Here is a 22,989-nt window from a genome sequence, read left to right on the forward strand (position 1 = left end):
AAAAAAAAAAAAAAAAAAAAAAAGAAAAGCTCTAAACAACAGACAAGCATGACAAATGTCTGACTTGTACAGAGACCTCAGCCACATGACAAAAACAAATAACAAATAAAATAAAAATAATCATGCATGTAGCAGAAATGAGGCTTTGAAAGCTAGGGCCACCAATTCAAAGTGCCACAGGCTCTATCAATTTGGGGATATCATTATCATATTGCTACTGTAATTTTATGATGCGGCTTCTATATATCTCTGGGGTTCAATCTGGGCTGACATATGTGCCAACTACACATATCATGTCACGTAATCTTTACAACAATCTCCAGAAGTAGACATTACCATTCCCACTTTCCACAGGAAAAAACTAAAGCTCCAGAGAGTTAAATTGTGCAATTGAAGCCACACATCAAATCAAAGTGAGGCAAATCAATGCTCTTTAAAATTATACCAACAATTATTGCCAAAAGACTGTCAAAGTCAGGAGTGGAGAGGAAAAGAGGTAGGTAGATGAGGAGTCATTTTAAAAGGGCAGAATCGCCTGGGCGAGGGCCTCCCTGTGATGATCCCCAGATACTCGTGAGCTGCCCTCCTCCAGAGAAACTGGGCATGAAGGGTTAGCAAAAGGCCACTACCAGAGGAGGGGTGCAGTGTGTGCATGATTCTGTGCAGAAGGCAAGACAGGGGAGGACAGAGACAGGGCATCAGATAATCCAGAGGTACCAGTGCCTCTCTGTACACCTCAAACTCTAGAAAACATGTCTCAAGTCCAAAGACAGGACAGTGCTATTCATAGCAGCCAATAAGCACTATAGGACAAAAGTGACCCTACACAGTCACTTTCCATACCCAGACCAACAGCAAATAGCTGCAGCTCTACCCGTCTTTCCACTACTGCACTCGAACAGAATCCCATCCTATAAACAGCGCACCAATAATCTGTATGATGTTTAGACTCACCTGGACTCAGGATGACTCGTCCCATTTTGGCCAGCTCCCTTTGTCCCATACTATTTCACCTATTGCTCCAAGAAGCCCTGTAAAGCATGTCCAGGGCTGCCCTTTGCCCCACTGTGGCTTCTAGCTCCTGCTCTGGCTCTGGCCTTACTCTGTTTCCTATTACATCCCAGCCTCTATTTCCAATCCAGGCTAACCTGAGGTCACTGAGGGCCAAGACATGCTCTATAAAGGCCATTTCTAATAAGCCAGCTCATTTGTTTAAGCTTTGCTTTCTAATAGTTTTCCATATTAAAAACTAATTCCTAACCTAGTATCCCTCTGACTTTGTAAGCAAAGTGACAGCACAAGTCTATGAAGCACCACTGAATCTAGACCTCTCAAAGCTTTTAGTAAAACACACACACACACACTTAAGATTATCTCAGGATAACTCAAGCCAGAGGCTACCAACAATGGTTTCAAAAACAGAATTCTTTCATCCTTTAATACACAGTCAATGGCTTCTAAGAGCTGGAAGAGACGGGGGGCATTTGTTTAATCCAGGCCTCTCCAACAGGCTAGCCAAAACGCCAGGAGCCTCCATTAACTATTTCCTCAAAAGTAAGTTATCTATAACCTTGAGGCTGTCCCTCTCCCTCATGGAGCCAGCTCTCCTCAGATGGAGGATGTTTTTTTCTGTGAGCTCGTCTTTTCCTCTCAGCATTCCTCGGAACTGAAACTTCTGACTCCTATTCTTCAGGGGGGGGTTTCTCCCACGGTTTTCTCTTCCATGAAGAATTTCCTTACCCTCCTTATTTTCAAATGTGCGTATATCTCAGGCAATTTCTGTAGATTTGAAGTTTGGAGAGAGAAGATATAGCATTTGCCTAACCTGCCCTGGGTAGATTTAAAAAATCTATCCTCCAATCTTACAAAACACATTATTGGAAAATGCTACATAACACTACTTATCTAAATCTTAATTTACTAGAAAACATTTCCCTTATATCAAGGCAAAATTTAACTTCCTCTGCACTCCACTCATTGGTCCCAATTCTACCCTTTATTTAGCACAGAGTAGATCTAATTTAAAATTAACTCTCATACTATCCCTACCATTTCTCTCGTCTAAGCCAATTTCTTCTGAGATTCCTGACTATTCATATAGCTCCTTCACTATTTCAGTTGCTCTCAACCTCTTAACCTGGTTTTTATGTGATTTGTTCAATATAACTTCTAAGTGGCCTCCAGAACTATCCAGGTGTGGACGGTCTGACCATTTCAGAGCCCCGCAGGACCCTTGTTCTGCATAGTCCATTTCCAAAATCATATCCCAGCATCTCCACATCATTCTGCAGACACAAACAGAGCAGACACCTCTTTCCTACTTTGTTCTGTTCAGTCCATTTCTCCCCCTCCTGTTCCATACTTGCACACTTGTTTTTGGAAACCTAAAATCAGAACTTCACAAGCAGCCCTTTCACATTTCATGTTATGTCCAGGCCACAGCTACAGGTAAGATCAAGAACAAGTGCTCCATAACGCTCAGCAGCTCCCCTCCCCCACCCATCACCCACGCTTTCCCCACCCCACTGACTACTTAAGAACATTTGGGAAGAAAAGGTCTCCATTCCAGGAGTGCTGCCCCAATACTCTCACTGCCTTCTCAAGAGCTGCTGAACAGAGCCATCAACTTGGAAAATCCATTGTCTTTCTGTCTCTAATCCCTTTGAACATTTTTCCTGGTTGACCGAATGTCATTTATCTATGAGACATTCTTCCCTTCACGTTTGAGAAGTCAAAACGTATATTCAACTTATTGCACAAACTCTATTATGTTTTAGACAATATAATTAAACTTCTTTCTCTATTAGAAAAAGAAAAATGCAGGTGGTGCCTGTGGCTCAAAGGAGTAGGGCACCAGCCCCATATGCTGGAGGTGGTGGGTTCAAACTCAGCCCTGGCCAAAAACTGAAAAAAAAAAAAGAAAAAGAAAAACGCTACATCACTCTGAAGATCTTACAGTGTGGAATCCTTATTTTAAAAAATTTGTATGCAGCCTTTTCTGAATTTCCATAGGTCTTGGTCAGTTTCCTCAGCCCACCAGCCACTCCTGCTGACAGCGGTAAAAAAAAAAAAAGCACAGCCAGGTCAAGTGGCAAGAATAATCATCAATGAATTACCCATCTTCAACCATGAAACTCACAGAGCCAATCTATATTCACAGCAAGAAAGGTAATGTCTCTTCCCCAACTAGGGGTCCTCAAACTTTTTAAACAGGGGGCCAGTTCACTGTCCCTCAGACCACTGGAGGGCCAGACTATGAGTCAGCTGCTAAGCAGGATAGGCAGCGGCGGCAAAAACACCTGGCAGGCCGGATAAATGTCCTAGGCGGGCCACATGTGGCCCACGGGCTGCAGTTTGAGGACGCCTGCCTAACACCTTCAGCAAATTCTTAAATTCAGACTTGGAGAGTATATTATGTGCTTGTAAGTCTTAACAAGAAAACTAAGGTAGTATGATGACCTCAAAATACAGAATGCCCATTCATTTCCTGAGAAAAAGGCACAGCATTTTGTCCCAAAACAGTATGTTCCCTGCTCAGATTTTTATAATGTTGCTCCAAATCTAAGCTTTATCTTTTAAGGCTAAAATTCTTGAAAGGTTGGACTCAAGTTGGGTACTCGAAGACAAAACAAAATATGAGCTGATGAGTTGAATTATCTAGTCTACCTAATTAAGAGGCTTATATTTTTTTAAGCAGTTTTTAAAAAGTCATTATTTACATAATTTCCACAACTTTCATTTAATGTTATTTGTGAAATGTGTTATTTTGAAAAGCACCTTATGGATGTAATCAAGGTTTTCCATACACTACTTTGGGGGAAGGGAGAACTTTTACCTCTGCCTTTTAATTTTTCCTTAAAGTTGCGCTTAAATAACCTATTAAACTATTTAACTATATGTGAGAAGGGCACTGGCTGAATGATTGTTTCCACATTGCAACAAGAAGTCGACTGTAAATCCGAGAAGGTAACAACCAAATCAATATTGAACAAATGAATCATACAAAAAAAGTCGAAACGACACCTCACTTGCATAGTTAGAAATGTGTTGATCTGATTCTACTCTTTTGGAAAGAGTGAAGTTAATACTGCGAAACTATGATGAGGGCCACTGATTTCACCGATTATTAAAATTTTTAATATGAACCTTAATCTTGGCTGTCGAAGCTGCAACTTACTACAAGTTTACTTCCACAGTTCATTTTCCTTTGTATGAATATGAAAGGTTAGGTGTAAAAACGATTCTTATTATTAAAAAAGAAGAAAAAAGGAATTCTAGTAAATGCCTAAATAAAAAGATTACTGTACAGATAGTAACTTATTAACTGTTCTTTGGTATCACGGTCATTTATGTAGAATTCTTTACTGACAGCTTAATCCCACCATTTCATTGTTATTTTCTGTCAGTACCAATGAACATCATCAATGAGAAAACAGGAAATTCATTTTGGAGTCGTAACTATTATGATAATACAAGACACCGCTGTTCATTAAAAACACTTGTGGCATCACCAAACTATTTTAAAATGCCAACTTTAGAAATGCAGACAAGCCAAACGCAGCGTTTTCTAGCCCTGATCTGAGCTGTGCTGAGTTTCAGCTTGGGTGTTTGTTTTTTGAAACAGATACACCCAGGACTTAATAAACCTCTTGGGATAAACACCCTAATTTACAACACTCATGTGAAAGGCACAAAGTGAGAAGGACTAAGAAGCAGACGGAGGAAAATGAGACCTGCAATTTTTCAAGCAGTCGAGAAGATAAAGTTACCTGGAAAATGTCTTTAGAATTACTTTTATGTGTTCTGTTTACTGAACTGGCTTGACTTTTGTGGCTTAGAGACTCTTCAAATACTACTATAAAATAGCACACTCACACGGGCATACGTGAACGTCCACCTGTTACGTGGAATTTTTTTGTCCATTTCCATTTACCTGAACTGCCAGGGAAGTGCTAAAGTAAAAGCCACTATTACATCAGCGTGAAATAACTAAGCATGGGGCCTCTTTTAATCTCCTCTTCCAAAATCTAACATCAAAGACTTAATTCCACAGAGCTACTACGGGGTTTTAAGCATGTACTCAGAAGTCTTTCCCAATACTCCAATATAAGGAGATAAATGTCTCCTTAATTTGCACAACGCTTCTCAATTGCCCACACAGGAGACCACCTTGAAGGAGCGAGTAAAAGGTTTAGTCATGGTTTCTATTTTTCTATTTCAATTCAATACATTCTAGTTAAATGGACAATTAATAGGTCACTTCCAAAATAGTAGTGTATCAGTCCTGGTTAATAAACAATCCCCCCAGTTGATAATGGGTCCTATGTATTCAGCAAGTCCCTGTCTACACTCAGCTCATCCACTAAATCCCTTTTCAGGTAGACAGGGTTCTATGGGAAGATGAGCTAGAATGAGTCTATAAAAGTCAGTTTCATTCACTGCCTTATTTTTCAGTCAAGGGCTTTAAATGGTGTCCCGAAACTCACTTGGAATGTGAGACAGGAGAAAAGACGGACACACAGAGCCTTGCTTTATGGTCATACAAAAGGGCAAGTGACCCTTGCCCAGGCCTTTTCCATGTGAAATGGTTCCTAAAGTTCATCTGCGGAGTGAAAAATCGTGGTGAGGTCGCGTGTGGATGAGTCGAGTGAAAGTGACGATTGGTCACGGGTCTGTCGCCCTTTGTGGCTGGGTCCCAGGCATGTAAAATGCTCTGTGGGAAAGTATCAGCCCCCTAAAGAGATGCTGAGAGCTTGCAGCTCATTAAATGGCCAGCATTTGCTGCCTCACTTGTCAGGAGTCATTCTGTCCAGCCACCGGTCTCCCGAAACCTTCAGGAAACACAAGCACAGAGAGCAGGATCTGAATTCAAGTGTGACTGAGCTCAGTGCTTCAGCCTGACCCAACTCTTTCACTTTTCACCTGGCAAAGTGGTTACCCTCAATAAAGGTTTTCTCTCGAGCAGCTCAAAGACATGCCCCACCTCCATAAACTCAAATGCTCTGCCTACAGATTCTTTTCTCATCCCCTAAATCTCAAGACCAAGGTGAACTTCACTTGTAGTTTAGACATTTCTCTGCGTGTGACAGTGTGGTGCACACTACAAGTTCTGAAACACTTGTCATTCTCATTCCACCCACAGACACTATTAGAAGTCTGCTTTTATAAGGTTGAGCACTCTCTTGAAAATATTGTATTTCCTATAACCCTGGTTGGTTTCCTTCAAGACGATAAAACGGATAGATTTAATCCCTTTTACGATCGTGACAATTTTTAATTATTTCCGATAGATGCCGAGTGACTTTCTGGGTCACATTTCAAGCTGAATGGAAATTTCATGCAGCGCAATTTTTTTTTTTTTTTGCCTTTTTTCCTTTCTTTTTTACTTCTTTAAAGGATGTTTTTGCTACGTGTTTCAGAAAGAGCCAAACTGGACCCTCTGACATCTTTTATATCAAATAGAAAACAAGTCGCTCTCCTTGGCGTGGCGGCCCTGGGTTTCAATGCCGTTAGAAACCGCTCACAATTGCTCAGTGTGCTGAGGTTTGATAAATCTCTGGAAACCTCCTGAATAGGATCGCTGTGATTTTTAGAGAGGAATTAGCTCCTTGTCACTGCATTACCAATTAGTTTTCCAGAACACATTAAATCCTGCTGCTTTAGTTTACAGAATAACTGAGGCATCGCTGATGAAGCATAAACTTACTTGAAAAAGCAGCGGAGGACACAGGGCACCGACAGGACCCACCACAACATGCCGAGTAGAAAGACGGGGTGCTCAGAAGAAAAGGTTTGGAAGGCACTGCAGAGAAAGCATCGATCTCATGGATTAGCCATTTCTTTCAGAAAAAAACTCAAAACTCCAGTTTCCCAAAAGACACTGAGTAAACACGCTTTGTGTTTTGAGCCTTTGCTTAGGTTATGTCTTACACTTAAATTAAACTCATTTTAGGGTAACATTCATGTGTCAAAGAGCATGAAAAACAATTCTATGGGGGGGTTTTGAGCCTTTGCTTAGGTTATGTCTTACACTTAAATTAAACTCATTTTAGGGTAACATTCATGTGTCAAAGAGCATGACAAACAATTCTATGGGGGGGGGATATGGGGGGAAGGCTCAAATAGGCTGTCAAACACTTAGCTTCCAAGTTCATTTTCTGTGTGGTCAGTATTGTAAATAGCAAATAGCAAATATTGCTTTATTTAAACCCCCTAGAGCAATACAGAGAACTGTCTGTGATGATGTAAATGTCTGTATCTGCGCTATCCAGACAGGAATCTACTATCCACATGAAGCCACTGGGTACTTACAGTGTGGCTAGAATAACTGGGGGACTAGGCATTTTATCTCAGTGGATTTAAATGTAAATAGACTTGTGTGTTTAAGCATTATGATACTAAGTAGGACAGCTCTGAGTATTCTACTTACCAAGAAACAATCATCATGTACCCAAGTTCTTTTTTTTTTTTTTTTGAGACAAAGTCTCACTATGTCACCCTTGGTAGAGTCTGGCATCACAGCTCACAGCAACCTCAAACTCTCAGGCTTAAGCGATTCTCTTACCTCAGCTTCCCAAGTGGCTGGGGCTATAGGCTCTTGCCACAATGCCTGGATATTTTTTGGTTGCAGTTGTCATTGCTGTTTAGCAGGCCAGGGCCGGGCTCGAACTTACCACCTTCGGTATATGTGGCCAGTGCCCTAACCACTGACATACAGGTGCTGAGCCCGTCATGTGCTCAAGTTTAACTTTTATAGAATTTGTATTATTTTCCTGTTTCTTTCCAGATGGCTCTCTGAAGTAGATAGTTGGATTCCAAAGTTAGTGAAAGTAAATTTACTGAGCAATTTCATAACAAAAAGTGGTGTTTCTCAAACATTGACATGTTTTAAAGAGTATCTGAGAATAATCACATTTTATCTCAGAAGAAATCTAGTTAACCTGAAAGCATGTGTTAAATATTTATAGTATAGTGAGTTTCCATACAATTCTGTTCTGCTCAGTTTATTAAACTATGCTAGTTATAAAATTTTTAAGAAATATGCATGGAATAGTTATGATTGCTCCTGCAGCAAGAGTATGAAAAGACCTATTTTGGTGTGCAAAAAGTCCTATAAATTATTTTGGAAGTTTTATTGTTTATATTTTTATAAGTTTATATGTTAATTATAAACCACAATAAATTAGAAATGTTTAAATATAAACTATGATAAGTCATTTAATTTGAATTTAAAATTGTAAATGAAATTGTAAACCCTGTGCTTTAATATATGAATATAGCTATGAATGGTATCATAGAATGTGAATAACTCTCCTTTATTGAGCACTTACTGTATGCTATGTCTTAAATACACCATGTCCTTTAATACATGAGCTTAATGCTATATAATGTAGGTAAAAATTTCCTGAAAGTGAGCACTTGCTTATACTATGACATTCTCAGCAGAGTGCCTAGTAAATTCTAAACAGTCAGTAAATTTTTATTAATTGAGTAAATGATTTTCCAAATTAAGAAGTAGAAAACTCTGGCTCAGCGCCCGTAGCTCAGTGGTAAGGCGCCAGCCACATACAACAGGGCTGGCAGGTTCGAAATCAGCTGGGCCTGCTAAACAACAATGACAACTGCAACAAAAAAACAGCGGGTGTTGTGGCGGGCACCTGTAGTCCCAGCTACTTGGAAGGCTGAGGCAAGAGAATGGCTTAAGCCTAAGAGTTTGAGGTTGCTGTGAGCTGTGACACCAGGGTACTCTACCCAGGGTGACATAGTAAGATTCCGTCTCAAAAACAAAAACAAAGAAAAAGAAATAGAAAAGTCCCCTAGTTTTCTTAGGGAAAGAGTAAGGATGAAGAATTAACCCCTTCCCTGCTTCCAGACACATCCTAAAACATGGTATCTTCCATAACGGATGATCTTGAAATAGAAAACATTACCTGAAAGTCTATATCTTTATTATTCTCCCTTCATAATCAAGTGGCAACTTCTTTCTTTTTTTCTTAATCACACACAGCAAATACTGTTGTCATATGACTACATACTTTTTTGAAGAACACAGTAATTGCGAATATGCGTTTAAATCAACCATTAAGTATATGCTTATTTTTACCAATTCATTTGAAGGATATGTCAAAACGAGTGTATTATCTAATAAATACTTTACAGAATTTCAGGGCTCTGAATTCTTTAAAGTTGCAGATTAATTATAAATGCCTTTTTCTTCCTATAATACAATGGAAAGTCATCAGTATTGATGTTTTTAGTTTTATGAATATCTCAATTTTCAAGGAATATAATATTTGTTTTAATGCTATTTTGAAAATATGACAACTAAGTAAAAGTATGGAAAGGAAAACCATTTGATGTTCAAAAATTTCTGTAAATTTTGTTGAATTTTCACAGTTATCGTCAGTTATAATATTGACTATGAAACCATCAAAGACATGATAAATCATTTCATTTTTCACATCCTAAATTATTTTACAAGAGTATGGCATTACTTAGGCAGATTTACATTTCCATTAATGTTATGAATATATGAAATTCTTTAAAAATGGAAAAGGATTTCTAAGTACAGAAGTTGCCTCATTATTTTTAGTCTCAAGCAGTTATAACAGTATTCTCCTGCCAAATAAATACTCTATAGATAACGAAATCATGGCTATTGTGCCGTATGCCTCTTTGGTTTTTGAGGTAGAAGGAAAAATGAAAATACTTAGAAATGCTGCCTTTATATACATAAAATTTAAACATTTACCATGTTAGATAGAAACTCCCAGAAAAGGGTTTTTGGTTTTGCTCAACATAGAACATAGAAAATAAGATCATAACACCAGTGATGCCATTGAAATCATGAATCAGGGCATCAGATATTACATAAATGTCATATAAAATTTGTGATAGCTAATATATTTTATATATCACATCAAATTTGTAACATGGTTATCAATATTATAATTTTTCCTATTCTAGCCAAATTCTTTCTCACTCTTAACTCTATGTCCTTAAAAGTAGAAAAATAAAAGATTTTTTTAAATGGATGGTTTGAGACAAGTGATCAAGTATATTCATTTGTCATAAACATCACGTGGAGATATCTGAGCTTTACATTGAATTCAACCAAAGAAAGTTTTCATTGAACACTCTGTTATATTGCCATACACAGCCCGATCTTAATATTTGAAAGCTGTAATCAAAATGGCAGTGTTACATCCGTCATGACTAAGAACATAATCAAAATCTATAGTACCAACCCCAGTTTGGGTGAAAGAACTGGCTTTCCCATTCTGTGACATGACCAGGCTAGTAGTTCTATCATACAGAATTTCTTCACCATTTTAAGTCACCTCTTCGATACATATATTTACACAGATTAGTCAATTCACAATTGCTATACCGACATAAACTTTGTTTAAGCTGGTTTATGTGAAAACCACTGTGAAATTCCAATTAAGTGCTCCTTTTTTTTTTTTTAAACAACCTCCTACCTTGACCCAAGGCCACTGCTAATCCAGCTGAGCCTGTGATCACAGGAGTATTGTACCCCTTTAGGAAGTAATTTAAAATACGCCAGTGCACTTAAAATACGTATGTTACGCTTGTAATGTGTGTAAACCAATACTTTCCAAAAGTGATAAGCAAAAGAAGGAGTTTAACTTTGATGAAAACAAAGTGACAAATTGACAGATGTGTTAGAACTTTTGTAAGCCCTTAAGAAATACTTTGAAAATGTTCTGGAAAGGGCAGAAAACAAGGCAGTTTCATCCTGGATGATACGCACTCCACACCCCTTCCATGTAATCCATCTGTATGTAGTTACTTTATGTAGTTACTTCATTTATCACATTAGGAACATTTCATTGTGGGTTTACCAAATGATAATTGTAATGATAATATTTAAGCAGTGCTTACTAGATGGCAGGCACTGGACTGGCTGCAAATTTAATACATTGATCATTAACATTCAAGCTCACACAGCTTCTGGAATGTGATTATGACCACTTTTAGCAAATTATTTTTTAAAGGAAAAGAGAATAAAGATTTGAATATAGTAATTAGTTATTGGCCATGTGGGATAGAGATTTCATGCACTGTGACTCTGCCAATTATTCAATAGAGCTGGAACCTGGGAAATGGGCATTTTTCTGAAGATATCCATGACACAAGAACAAATGGCCTTTCCTCTGGGGAAAAAAAAAAATGCGCCTGGGTCAGGTTCCATAGCATGCCACTAGGTTCCAGAGCACAACATTCCAGGACACTCCAAATTTCATAGCTACCAACAAGTCTAATTTCCAATTTCTGTATGAAACTGTTACAAGTTACAAACAAAATGATTTAAAATTTGTGTAATTAAACTGGGGCCTGTCTGAATCCAAATGACCAAAATCATATATTCACAGAAAACTTCATGAACTTCCCATATTTCTTTCTTAATCAGATGTTCTGACTTTTTTAAAGATACCAATTTAAGATAAACTGCATATAGAAGTAACACACTGTATCCTATGAGAGAATTAATGTACACAATTATGATCTAATTAAAAAAAACAAAGAAAAAGAAAAAAAACAACAAAGAACTGGTTCAATAGATTAAAGAATCTTCAATAAACTTAAATTCACTCTGAAAAAAAAAAAGATATCTTTCAGATTTTTTTTTTTTAGAGACAGGGTCTCACTTTGTTGCCCTCAGTAGAGTACTATGGCATCACAGCTCACGGCAACCTCCAGCTCTTGGGCTTAAGCAATTCTCTTGCCTCAGCCTCCCAAGTAGCTGGGAGTACAGGTGTCCACCACAACACCCAGCTATTTTTTTGTTGCAGTTTGGCCAGGGCCAGGTTCAAACCTGCCACCCTTGGTATATGGGGCCAGTGCCCTACACACTAAGCCACAGGTACCGCCCCCTCTTTTAAATATTTTGAATATTTAGTGAAGATGGGAAGTTACAGCCAAATTAATGGTGAACTAGCCTGATTTTTCTTTTAACTTAACTTACTAGATGGTCTTTGTGATATAACTACCCACAGACAAGGATGGTGACAAGCCTGGCTACAGAGAAATTAGACTCAAAGTTCTGTTTTCTGGAAAACAGTAATATTTAAAATTGATTTTTGTTCTTCTCATTCCTCTGATCTGTTAGGAAGAATAATAGGAATCCAAACAGTGTGAATGACATTCTTATTTTCAGAGCAAACCATGGTACTGACTGACTTGAGCTGATATTTCAAATAAACTTGCAAGGCTGTCCCACCTGCGGCCCATGGGCTTCATGCAGATGATCTGAGGAGAACTGGTTTCCTTATCTGTGGTATCTGGATATCACGAAAAGCATGCATGACCTTTTCTTTGGCTCATCAGCTTTCGTTAGTATTTGTGTATTTACAGTGTGCCCCAAAACAACTTTTATCCTTCCAATGTGCCACAGGAAAAAAAAGGTTGGACGTCCCCAGGAGACTTCTAAAGACCAGTAAGAAAACATTCAAATAAACTTCTGCAATAGTCAGCATGTTGGACAACATATTTTAAGAAGGATAAAAAAAAGCATGAGAGAAAGTTCCAAGATACTAAGGTAACCAAAGGATAAAAAAAAAAAAAAAAGCTCTAGGAAAAAATAACTGGGAATTACATAATTTCAAAAGAATGGTTTCAATTATCAGGGGTATTAGAAATAAAGAAATCTCAACTTCTGACTTGGAAATAATACACAATTGAAAAGATTATCTGGAGTAGGGCGGATCCCAAACCAAGATTCCAAAGAATAGCAAACATCTGTCTTCAGTAGTTAGGCCTAAGAAATATCAATTAGCTAATGAAGTTTGATTTATTTTATCACACAGTCAATCTGTAAGTAATTCATTTATGTGATCCGACTGTAAATCATACCTTCACTCAGCAGGGAATGCAAGTTAGTAAATTCATCTTTTACCTTTCAGTTCATCAGATAACAAGGCAAGTCAGCATTTTTACCTCAAGAGTATTTTGGAGACAAAAGAAAAAAAAGGTCTTAATGTTTTTGTACAGCTTATGAGAAAAAAATCCACACAGTGTCTGCCTGTTTGATTCTATCCTTTTAATTGGGGCAAATCACATGTATTGCCTATCAATCGACTGACAAGTGTTGCACTGTGCACTGGGACTACAGAAAAAAAGGATAGCTCCCCTTCCTGAAACTGTATGTTGTGTTAATGTTTCTTACCAGATTTGAATCTTCTAGTCAAAGAAATGAAATGTAACTTTCTTAGTACTCCAAATTCAATTTTGTTCTGTCAGACCTGACACATTCTCCAAGAAGGAGATGCGATCTAAAATAGTTCAAACTGCATTGCTCTAGCCAGTGGTTCTCAACCCTGAATACACATTAGAATTATCTAGGCTGCTTCTCAAAGAAAGATACAGGCGCTTGGGGCCCCCCACCAACTGGGTTAAACCAGACTGGCTAGGAGTGAGCCCCCTAGCATAGCATTTTTTCCAAAAGTTTACAGGTGATTATAATATATAGCCATGATGAAACCATTGAAAAGAACATAAAACAACACCTGACATATAGCAGGCGCTCAATAAATGTTAGCCTTTCCTCTGGCCATGATTATATAATCCAAAATCAATACTAAGAGAATATATAAAAAGAAGTATGGTCCACACATTCTTGAAATACAGAAGTAGGTAAAAAGAAAAGAAGATTGTCAATAAGGGCTGTGTCAAAGAAGGCTTCAAACAAGACCCTGATTTGGAAAGTACTTGAAATGGCAAAAGAAGAGAAGGATGGCATTCCAAGAAGGAAAGGTCGCTTGAACAGAGGAAAGGAAACAAAGACAGAGGTGCCTCCTGGGGTGACTCTTGGTGCAGGTTACTAAGACCAGCCTGGCTCCAATGCCAGGGCCAAACGGGGGAACGTTAAACAACGTCACTAGAAGAGTTAAATGCTGTTAAGGAGATTAAGGTCTTCAAGGCCAAACCAGAATATTGATATTTTCATTTGACCCATAGTCAAATAGGGTATTTTAGGTTTTCCTGTGTAGCTTGGTGATACAATGAAAGCTACAACTCACCTGGCAGTGAAGGGTGACACGTGGCTGAATACGAAGGCGCCAATGGCAGTCACAACATGCTGTAGGAACAGGTAACAACCAGCATTCATTTGCAAGCTTCCACCATCTTCTCATGATGGAAGAGAAGTGTCGGCTTACCCTCAAGCTGTGGGACACTAGTTCATTATGACTGTCACAGGTGCCTAGAGTTCTCATCTCTGCTGTCTCACCTTTTAAGGAGTCTCCATGAGGCAGCTCTGGAATAACGAACTACATCTGAGCAAATTCTCTGCTTTCTTTGACTATAAAGTCTATGCCACAGAAGATAGTGCCTCTTTGTGAAGGCTCCCTAAGCTCCCAGCTATCCCACTCCATGTGATCAATTCCTTCATTGGTCTATTCCAGCTGAAAATGGACCTAGCAGGAATTGTATCTAATATTGGGACAGATTTTTTTTTTTTTTTTTTTTTGCAGTTTTTGGCCAGGGCTGGGTTTGAACCCGCCACCTCCGGCATATGGGGCCAGCGCCCTACTCCTTTGAGCCACAGGCGCCACTCTATTGGGACGGATTTCGGCAACTTGCTGAACCAAGAGATATGGCAGTGACATTCTGGAACTTCCAAAACTAGGTCAGAAAATGTCCCAGAACATCTTGAAAGTCCAAAAATGTCTACAATGTCCACAGTTCCAAAACCATATGGAACTCTCCTTCCAGAACCTTAGAGCCACTGTGTTATAAGACAGTCAAGACACTTGGCAAGTCCAAGGGCAGGTGCTGCAATAAACAGCTCCAGCCGAGCACCCAGTCGATAGCCAGCATCAACTACCTGCTATTCAAGTAGCCCTCCTGGACTTTGGGCCCACTCAAGCCTTCAGATGACTTTGGCCCAAGCTGGCATCTCATGTACTCAAGATTCTAAATTGGTCTTTTAAACCACTAAGTTGTGGGTTGGTTTCTTATACAGCAACATCCCTTTTACCAATAACACTTGACTTACGGTGAAACGGTGGAAAGGAGTCATTCACATCTTTCCCTGTATCTTACCAATGGCATGTGCTTGAAAGTCAAATACTGACCTAACATCTGTACTTATTTTAGAATGAGGAGAGAGAGCCTCAATGAGGCTACGTGCTTGGGATTAAGCAATCAGTAATAATATAAAGACCTGAGACTTGAATGTAGACTTTAAAATTATAGGAATGCTGCTAAAAACCAGCTCAGAAAACTATACAGTAGTTTAAAATTTACTTAATTTGCCATTTATTCGTTGAACCAAGCTTTGACAAACTTTTATTACAAAGAGCCAGATAGTAAATACTTTAGGCTTTGTAAGCCATACGGTCTCTATTACAACCATTCAATTTGTAACAAAACCACCTATAGGAGATACAGAAACAAACAGGCCTAACTCTATTCCTGCTTTGAAGAATCAGACTTACTGCTTCAGACTCAGAATAACTACAGGATTGGTTCGATATACATAAACTCAACCCAGCCTTAGGTTAGTCTATTAAAAGAACTGTCATCAGTCACGGTTTTTATTCCCTCCAAAACATACATAAATTTTCTCAAAGAATAACTTAACTCTTTAACATCACTGACTTTAAAAAGTATTAGAGACTTAAAAGTTTCAAAGAATTTTGAGTCTCCTCAAGAGGGCTTGTAGAAATATATATATATTAAATATTCTACTTGTGATTGTCACTTAGAATTAATAAAATTAAGGCTGATATAGCATGGTGTCTAAACGTGAAAGAAGTGAAAAACCTAGTTCATCGTTGTAATGTTGATACACAAGAAGACAAATATTCAGAAATACATAAAGAAAGACTCAAACTTTTTCTCTTTTTCTTTCTTTCCTTTTCCTGGATGCTTTGGTTACATGGTAAATTTACTAAGGTAAAAATTGATACAGGCTTTTTGATCTTGGACTTCACAGAAAAGTTTAATGCCTTCATTTTACTGGTCACATAACCCACAAAAGTGTGCCCCTAAAATATTCCCAACGAACAAGTGGTTGACAAAATGAATAACACTATTAAAAATGAAATCAGTTACGGTAACCTTACATGAAGGGATGAATCATTCACCATTGCTAAGTTCAAGAATGACTAGAGGCTAAAAGGAATGAGAGGGAGAGATTTTATTAAAAGGGGAAACATGACTAAAAGTAAAATAAAGTATTTTGGAATAAAATATACAAGGGTCTGGTAAACATGTTCTACGTTAAGGCAAAAATCCAATTTCTTACTAAGAGAGTATAAAATAGAAACAAGATCTAATGTAGCCTTAAATGACGATTCTAACAAGCATTCCTAGATAAAAATCATATTGTTTCATTTTACAATTTGCGTTTTTATTCTTGGCAGACTCCAGGCACATTTGAATGAAACCTTAATTATATAAACTGACTTAAAATGTGTGTACTTTCATTATATATATATTTTTTAAAACTGTAATTAAGAAACAACTTTATCTGGGTTCAGAGTATGTAGCTCAGTGGCTAGGGCACCAGCCACATATACCAAGGCTGGTGGGTTTGAATCCAGGCCAGGCCTGCCAAGCAACAATGACAAGTGCAACCAAAAAATAGAGCAGCACTGTGGCAGGTGCCTCTAGTCCCAGCTACTTGGGAGGCTGAGGCAAGAGAATCACTTAAGCCCAAGACTTTGAGGCTGCTGCAAGCTGTGATGCCATGGCACTCTATCCAGGGCAACATAGTGAGACTCTGTCTCAAAAAAAAGAAACAACTTTATCTAGAGCTCTTCTAACTCAAGTATAACACTGGGCAAACACTGTATTAAGGGCCACAAATAAGACCCTAAAAAGACACAGCAAGATAGATTCTAAAGTTATGAACAAGGTCAACCAAAGGACCTTATACACAAAAGAAACATGGTTATGGAGCAGGATGAGTGAGGAGGAAATCAGATATTTACGGCCCACCCTAATATAGGATACATCATTTAAATATTTTTCAAATGTTAACATCTCACATTTTATGAACACAACTATGAAATAGAAATTACTCATGGATATTGTGTCCTTTACTTACAAGTTGCTACCATTTCTCTCTATCATTGGTCAGCAGCAAACCTAATCATAAAAGATCTTTGACTGGCCAAAAGGGACCTACCTTCCAGTAGACACGAAAACAGGAAGCACATCCAAAGAGCAATAAAAGGAATCTAACCTACAGTGTAGGTTCCAACATCTAAGCCACACTGATGGCACCCAATTACAGATAAAATCCCCACTGACAATCCTTTAAATTGCCCATAAAACATGGATCCTTTGATATATGTAGAATAACCCTGAACATTCTGAATCCTAAATTGAAGCCTACATCAATTTATATGTCAATTTCTGGACATTCAAACCAATGTACCTCTTAAAATAACCTTCAAATTCCTAAAAAGAATAAGAGCTAAGTGGAAAGTTGTAAAATGATCCTCCTTGCCTATTGCTTGTACTCTGGTTTTTTGTTTGTTTGTTTGTTTTTTTATTAACCTCAATAGTTTCAATACATGTTGCCAGATTGAGATTTTCTTGTTGTTACAGCAAAGCAGAGAAGCATGTGATGGGGAGGGCAGGGGAGGGATAGGTGCTAAAGTTAGAGGTAAATTAAGTATATTTAAACTACTATCCTACTGTAATCCAGACATTATTTTATGAAAAGTGTGGCTTACTCAATCAGTGCCATATGTAAAGGGAATGTCTATTACAAACAAAAAAAAAAGTTTGAGGAAACTTTTTAAATAGAAGGGCCAATTCAATGCCCCTCAGACCATTGGAGGGTTGGACTGCGGGCCCCAGGGATGAGTCGGCTGCTAAGCAGGACAGACAGTGGTGGCAAAAAAAACACCTGGTGGGCCCTAGGCAGGCTGCATGTGGCCCACGGGCTATAGTTTGAGGACACCTGGTCTATTAATTCCATTGATTCTATTCACTGCAAGAACTTCTTGAACCTGAAAATGTTCATTAACTTTGGAACCATATAACAATCTGTTCAAAGCTGATTACTCATGTACCATGTAAAAGTCAATGTAAATACAAAGACATATTAAGCAAGTCACAGAAAATATAGTTCTGGTATTACAAATTCCACAAAAGGATGACTGGGGTGATAGTCTAACCAAAGAACCATTAGAATAGGTCTCATCACTGTCCTGTTCTGAATCCCCCATTGTTATCCTGGTTCTGAAGAAACAAAAACAATCCTCAAAATTCTGTCATTTTAATTTGCCAAAATAAATATAGAGCATAGTGTTAGGGACAAAAATGTCAAACTCTGGCTTAACAAATAAGATCACAAAGTTTTCACTTAGACCGGAGTCCCCACTTTTAGCACAAATCCATTTTCCTCCCTCTCCCAAGTGCCTGAAATTTGAGAGTCATTTTTATTTCACATTTTCATTGTATCTCGATGAAGGAGGAAAAAGCTACCATTTGCAGTACAAAACATAAATGCAAATAGTTTCAGATAGAGTCAACAATTAATGAGTAAACAATACCTGGGACTGGGTAGGAGACAATAAAACTAGAGTTCATGTTAAGTATTAATGGTCAAAACAATGCTAACTAGGTGTCGGGGGGAAAAATTATGTATCTTTCATTTCTGTACTACTACTTACTTGGCAAACCTACTTAAAAAATGAAAAAGAACAATTCAACTCACCCATCCAGAATAAACATTTGCTTTCTAATTTTTTTTTTTTTTTTTTTGAGACTGAATCTCCCTCTGTCACCTGGGCTAGAGGGCTGTGATGTCGTCACAGTTCACTGCAACCTCAAACCTGGGGTTCAAGCAATCCTCCTGCCTCAGCTTTCCAAGTAGCTGGGACTACAGGTGCTTGCTTTTCTATTTTTAGTAGAGACAGGGTCTCCCTCCTGCACCAGCTGGTCTCAAACTCCAGGGTTCTAGTGATCCTCTCACCTTGGCCTCCCAGAGTGCTAGGATGCTTCTCAATTCTTCTTTATGCAGCAGAAGGGGTAGATTTAATAAATAATGAAGAAAATGATATTAAGAAATTTAATTTAAGTCAAATATTTTCTAAAATGTTTAAAGTAGCAAATGCTTTTTAAGTCAAATATAACGCTTTTAAGTCAAATATTTTCTAAAATGTTAATAGACTTGTTCCACTTATTTTGAAGAGAATTGATAGCATAACCATCACCTCAAAAACTGATGTCATTCTATAACCAAGAGAAATTTAAATTTTTCAGCTTTTTGCATTTCAAGACCCACTTTTATATACAAAGACATGGCTATTTTGGTCTAGCACAATATATATTTTCATAATGAAATAGTGACATTAGTGAACTTCTGAGGAAGTATCTCCAATAATTAGAATTTACTCACAAAACCTCCTGGTTTCTATTAATAAACTATAACAGAGCCACAACATTTTTTTCAGGTAAATGTTTATAAACCCTAACACAGAACCTACTTACTACCCAATATTTCGCTAAATATGCCCTTGTCAAGCCTTGAGGAATGCCCTTTGATTTTTAAAGTAAAGTTTTAAAACTATATATATCCCCTGCCAACATATAGCTATGAAGGGTGCCTTTTCTTGCTGTAAATACTCAAACTTGCCAATTTGCAGGAAACCAGGCATCCTCAAAGTATGGCCCGCAGGCCACATGTAGCCTGCCTAGGACATTTATCTGGCCTGCTGGGTGTTTTTGCCGCCGCTACCTGTCCTGCTTAGCAGCCGACTTGTCCCAGGGCCCACAGTCCGGCCCTCCAACAGTCTGAGGGACAGTGAATCGGCCTCCTGTTTAAAAAGTTTGAGGACCCCTGAACTTTAATCCACAACCTGTAAATCCACATAACCAATTATCTGTTACCACCTTTCAGACATGTCCTATGACAAGATAAAAGGAAGAAAGGTCAATTTCTTTCTTAGGGGATGAGTTACAAAAATCACAGCTGATGTATTATTATGATACCAACACTATGTAATTAGTCATGTCACTATCTCTCTATCAGTTTCTTATAGGCAGGGAAAGGCTAATCTAAAGATAGGAGCCTGAACATTCGGGGCATTTTTTTCTCTGTGACAAGTCAGAGAATGACGCTTGTTAACAAAAACAAAAGGAGCATGTGAAATAATCATCCTATTAATCGAAAAACAATTCCAATAGCTACCTTGCCGGCCCATTATGAGAATTAAAAAAGCTAACAATTGTGGAAATGCTTGGCAACCTCTATGGCAGTACAGACCACGGAACGTAAGCTCTGCAAGAGCAGAGCCCTTAGCTGTTTTTTGTTCACTGATCATGCCAATGGCCTAGAAAGGGGCCTGACACAAGAGAGACACTAAGTAAGCATTTGCTGAATGAAATATGTGGTACAATTAATAGTAGGTAACAAAAATAGTGAAGCAAAAATACATGCAGAGGCATGAATCCCTTAGTTAAATGGTGTGTTTTGCTTAAAAATAACTCCGGGGTTAGTCAACAATTAAACACAATACACTCAACAAATTAAGATTGAGGGGAAAGTAGGTAGTTGATATAATTGCCAAAATCATATTTTGCAATCCACCCCCAATTTAGTGTCTTAAGGATCAGAAACTGGTTGTTCACTGACATTTCAGAAAGGGTTATAATATTGTCATTCTCCTGAAAATGACAACTTTTCTCTCTTTTATGCTACTTTCAATCACTATTTCATGCTCACCTAATTTCCATCTGATAGATAAAATTGCTAGCATTCATTATAACTTTGTAATTCTACACTGTAGAGGAGAACTTCCATAACATTTTGGTAAGGCAAGACTCTGTCATTTAATAAAACTGGGAAAATGTTCATAAAGCTACATTCGCTGTCCAATTATAAAAATAAGTCAATTGAACGCTGGTTTTACAGCATATTTGTGGGGACAAATTATAGTATTTCAATTTTCTTCAGATATTTTTCTAGTTTCAATAATTAAATGTGTTCTTGACAATAATGGCTTTTTTGAGGCAAAAGTTGTTCATTCAAATGAAAATTAACATAGGAGAACATCAAATCTTCAATGAGGAGTGAATAAAATATTTAGAAAAACACTGTATTAGAATACTTCAAAGGGAAATGTAAACTCTTACAATCCTCTTCATTATTCCAAAAATAAATTTTTAACAACTGTATAAGAATGAATATGTTGTCAAAAACAAAAAAGGATATACTTAGGAAACTACCACATAACTTGGCAATATTTTGAATGAAATGGATAGGTATGTGAAATTATTTTTAAGGGGTATTGAAATATCTTCTTTTGCAATGCACTTAAAGTTAATCTGCAAAATCCACAGAGGTTAAACTCAAGTAACTTTTCAAGGTTGAATAGCCATTTATTATTAGGAATAATTTAAGAATCTTCAAAAAATTTCTATGAAAACAATGCCATGTCACCAGATTTTCTTCAAAATGTTACTTTTAATTATTTACTAACTCTTGTCTACATAAACCTGCTCTTTCTCTCTCTCTCTCTCTATATATATATATGATTTTCCTAATCCTTCAAAAAAGAACAGAGCGGCCCAAATTTCCAAGGCACGTAAACTTTGCCTTAACTGTATTTGCTTCTTTCCCAGAGTACAAAAAGCTCCCTAGCATTTAGGTTTTACACTAGGTTAATGGGAACGGTGTTCATATAATTATATTTGTTCCATTCTGTTAGCAATCGTTTCAAACTGAAAGACCAGGACAGGTTCTAAACATGTTAAATTGTATAAAGCCATTAGCAATAAATTTGATCCGGCAGTTTGCCGGGACAATGGAAACTGCTGAAAAAGCGTCTATTAGTCATTCCGGACAAACCCATCGGGATTAGAAGAATGAATTAAGATCATCTAAGGACGCAGCCAAAAAAAAAAAAAAAAAAAAAAAAAAAATTTAATCCAATTGGCTCTCAGTTTCTGAGTCTCTAAGAGGCTTTTCCCTTTCATCATCTCCCATTTCAGCAGCTTTAGCTAATATTTTATTAAATTGTCGGCATTCTTCTCAGACCCACTAGTTAGGTTTTTACACGTAATTAAACCAAACTACCCTACTTTTAGTAAATTCTTATTTACTGGTGAACTTCCTATCCCAGTTGCCAACCCAGCTGTTTTCCAGCTCAGTACAAGCAAAAGTCGGCCCTGACTTCCTTGCGCCTTGAGTGATTCAAAACCCTGAGTGGAGAAAGCCAGAATTGTGAGCAACTTTCCTTCCTTCGCGCCTTCCCGACCCCGACAGTCCTAGCAGTTTGAGTGGCAAAAGGACCAACACGGGCAGCGCGAAGCTCTCTTTTGCCGAGAACTTTCCCGAGAGCCGGTGTCGCGCGGCCTCGGGCGGCCCCGGGGACTAGAGCCGGCGGCTTCGAAACCCCGAGAACCTGGTCCAGCCAGCCCAGGGACCTCCGCATAGCCCTGCCGGTCCAGGAGTGGCTTCAGGATTTCCCCGTTAAGACCCCAAAGTCACGGTCGCCCTAGCACGTGCTGAAAGGAGACCGGAAAGAAACTGGTGGGATGGCTCCGGGCTAAAAAAGAATTACAGAAAGTGGCGTCCCCCGCCCTTACTCCCGAAATGGCATCTCCTCTGAAGCTCCAGACGCTCCGGGAAGGTCCCAGGCCGGCGCTCCCTCGGAGCCGTGCGCATCGCCGCGCTGCGCCCCCAGGTCCCGGACCCCCAGGTCCCGGAACCGGCCTGGGGACGCGGGCGCGGCTGGGGAGGGGTCCGCTGGCTCACCTGGGGCTGAAGGCTGGAAGGTACAGTCTCGGTCTCCCGGAGCCCGGCCGGGCAACCTCGCGCCGTCCGCGGAGGGGCTGAGCACTTGGAAAGCCCATCGCGTGGCGTAGGGCGCCCCGGCGGGACTGCCTGGTTCGGCCGCAGGGCACAGTTTGAGGGGCACCGGGCTGGCGGGCAGGGCCCGGAGCTGCGCGTTCACGGCGGAGCCCAGGGCGGCCGCCCGGCCCGGGGGCGGCGGTGGCGGC

The 22,989-nt window shown here is 38.8% G+C and overlaps 1 protein-coding gene across 1 annotated transcript in view; it reads right to left on the reverse strand.

Moving 5' to 3' along the window:
- Positions 1-22,988, reverse strand: part of DBX2 (developing brain homeobox 2) — a gene marked incomplete at its 5' end in the record, with an annotated part of 32,979 nt that extends 9,991 nt beyond the window's left edge. Inside the window, 2 exons of the mRNA XM_003793632.2 lie at positions 6,707-6,802; positions 22,745-22,988. Of these exons, the coding sequence (XP_003793680.1) occupies positions 6,707-6,802; positions 22,745-22,988 (340 nt within the window). The remainder of the gene's footprint in view (positions 1-6,706; positions 6,803-22,744) is intronic.
- Position 22,989: the final 1 nt, after the last annotated feature.

The sequence above is a fragment of the Otolemur garnettii genome, unplaced genomic scaffold, assembly GCF_000181295.1.
Source record: "Otolemur garnettii isolate 467f Iridium unplaced genomic scaffold, OtoGar3 scaffold00070, whole genome shotgun sequence".
NCBI lineage: Eukaryota > Metazoa > Chordata > Mammalia > Primates > Galagidae > Otolemur > Otolemur garnettii.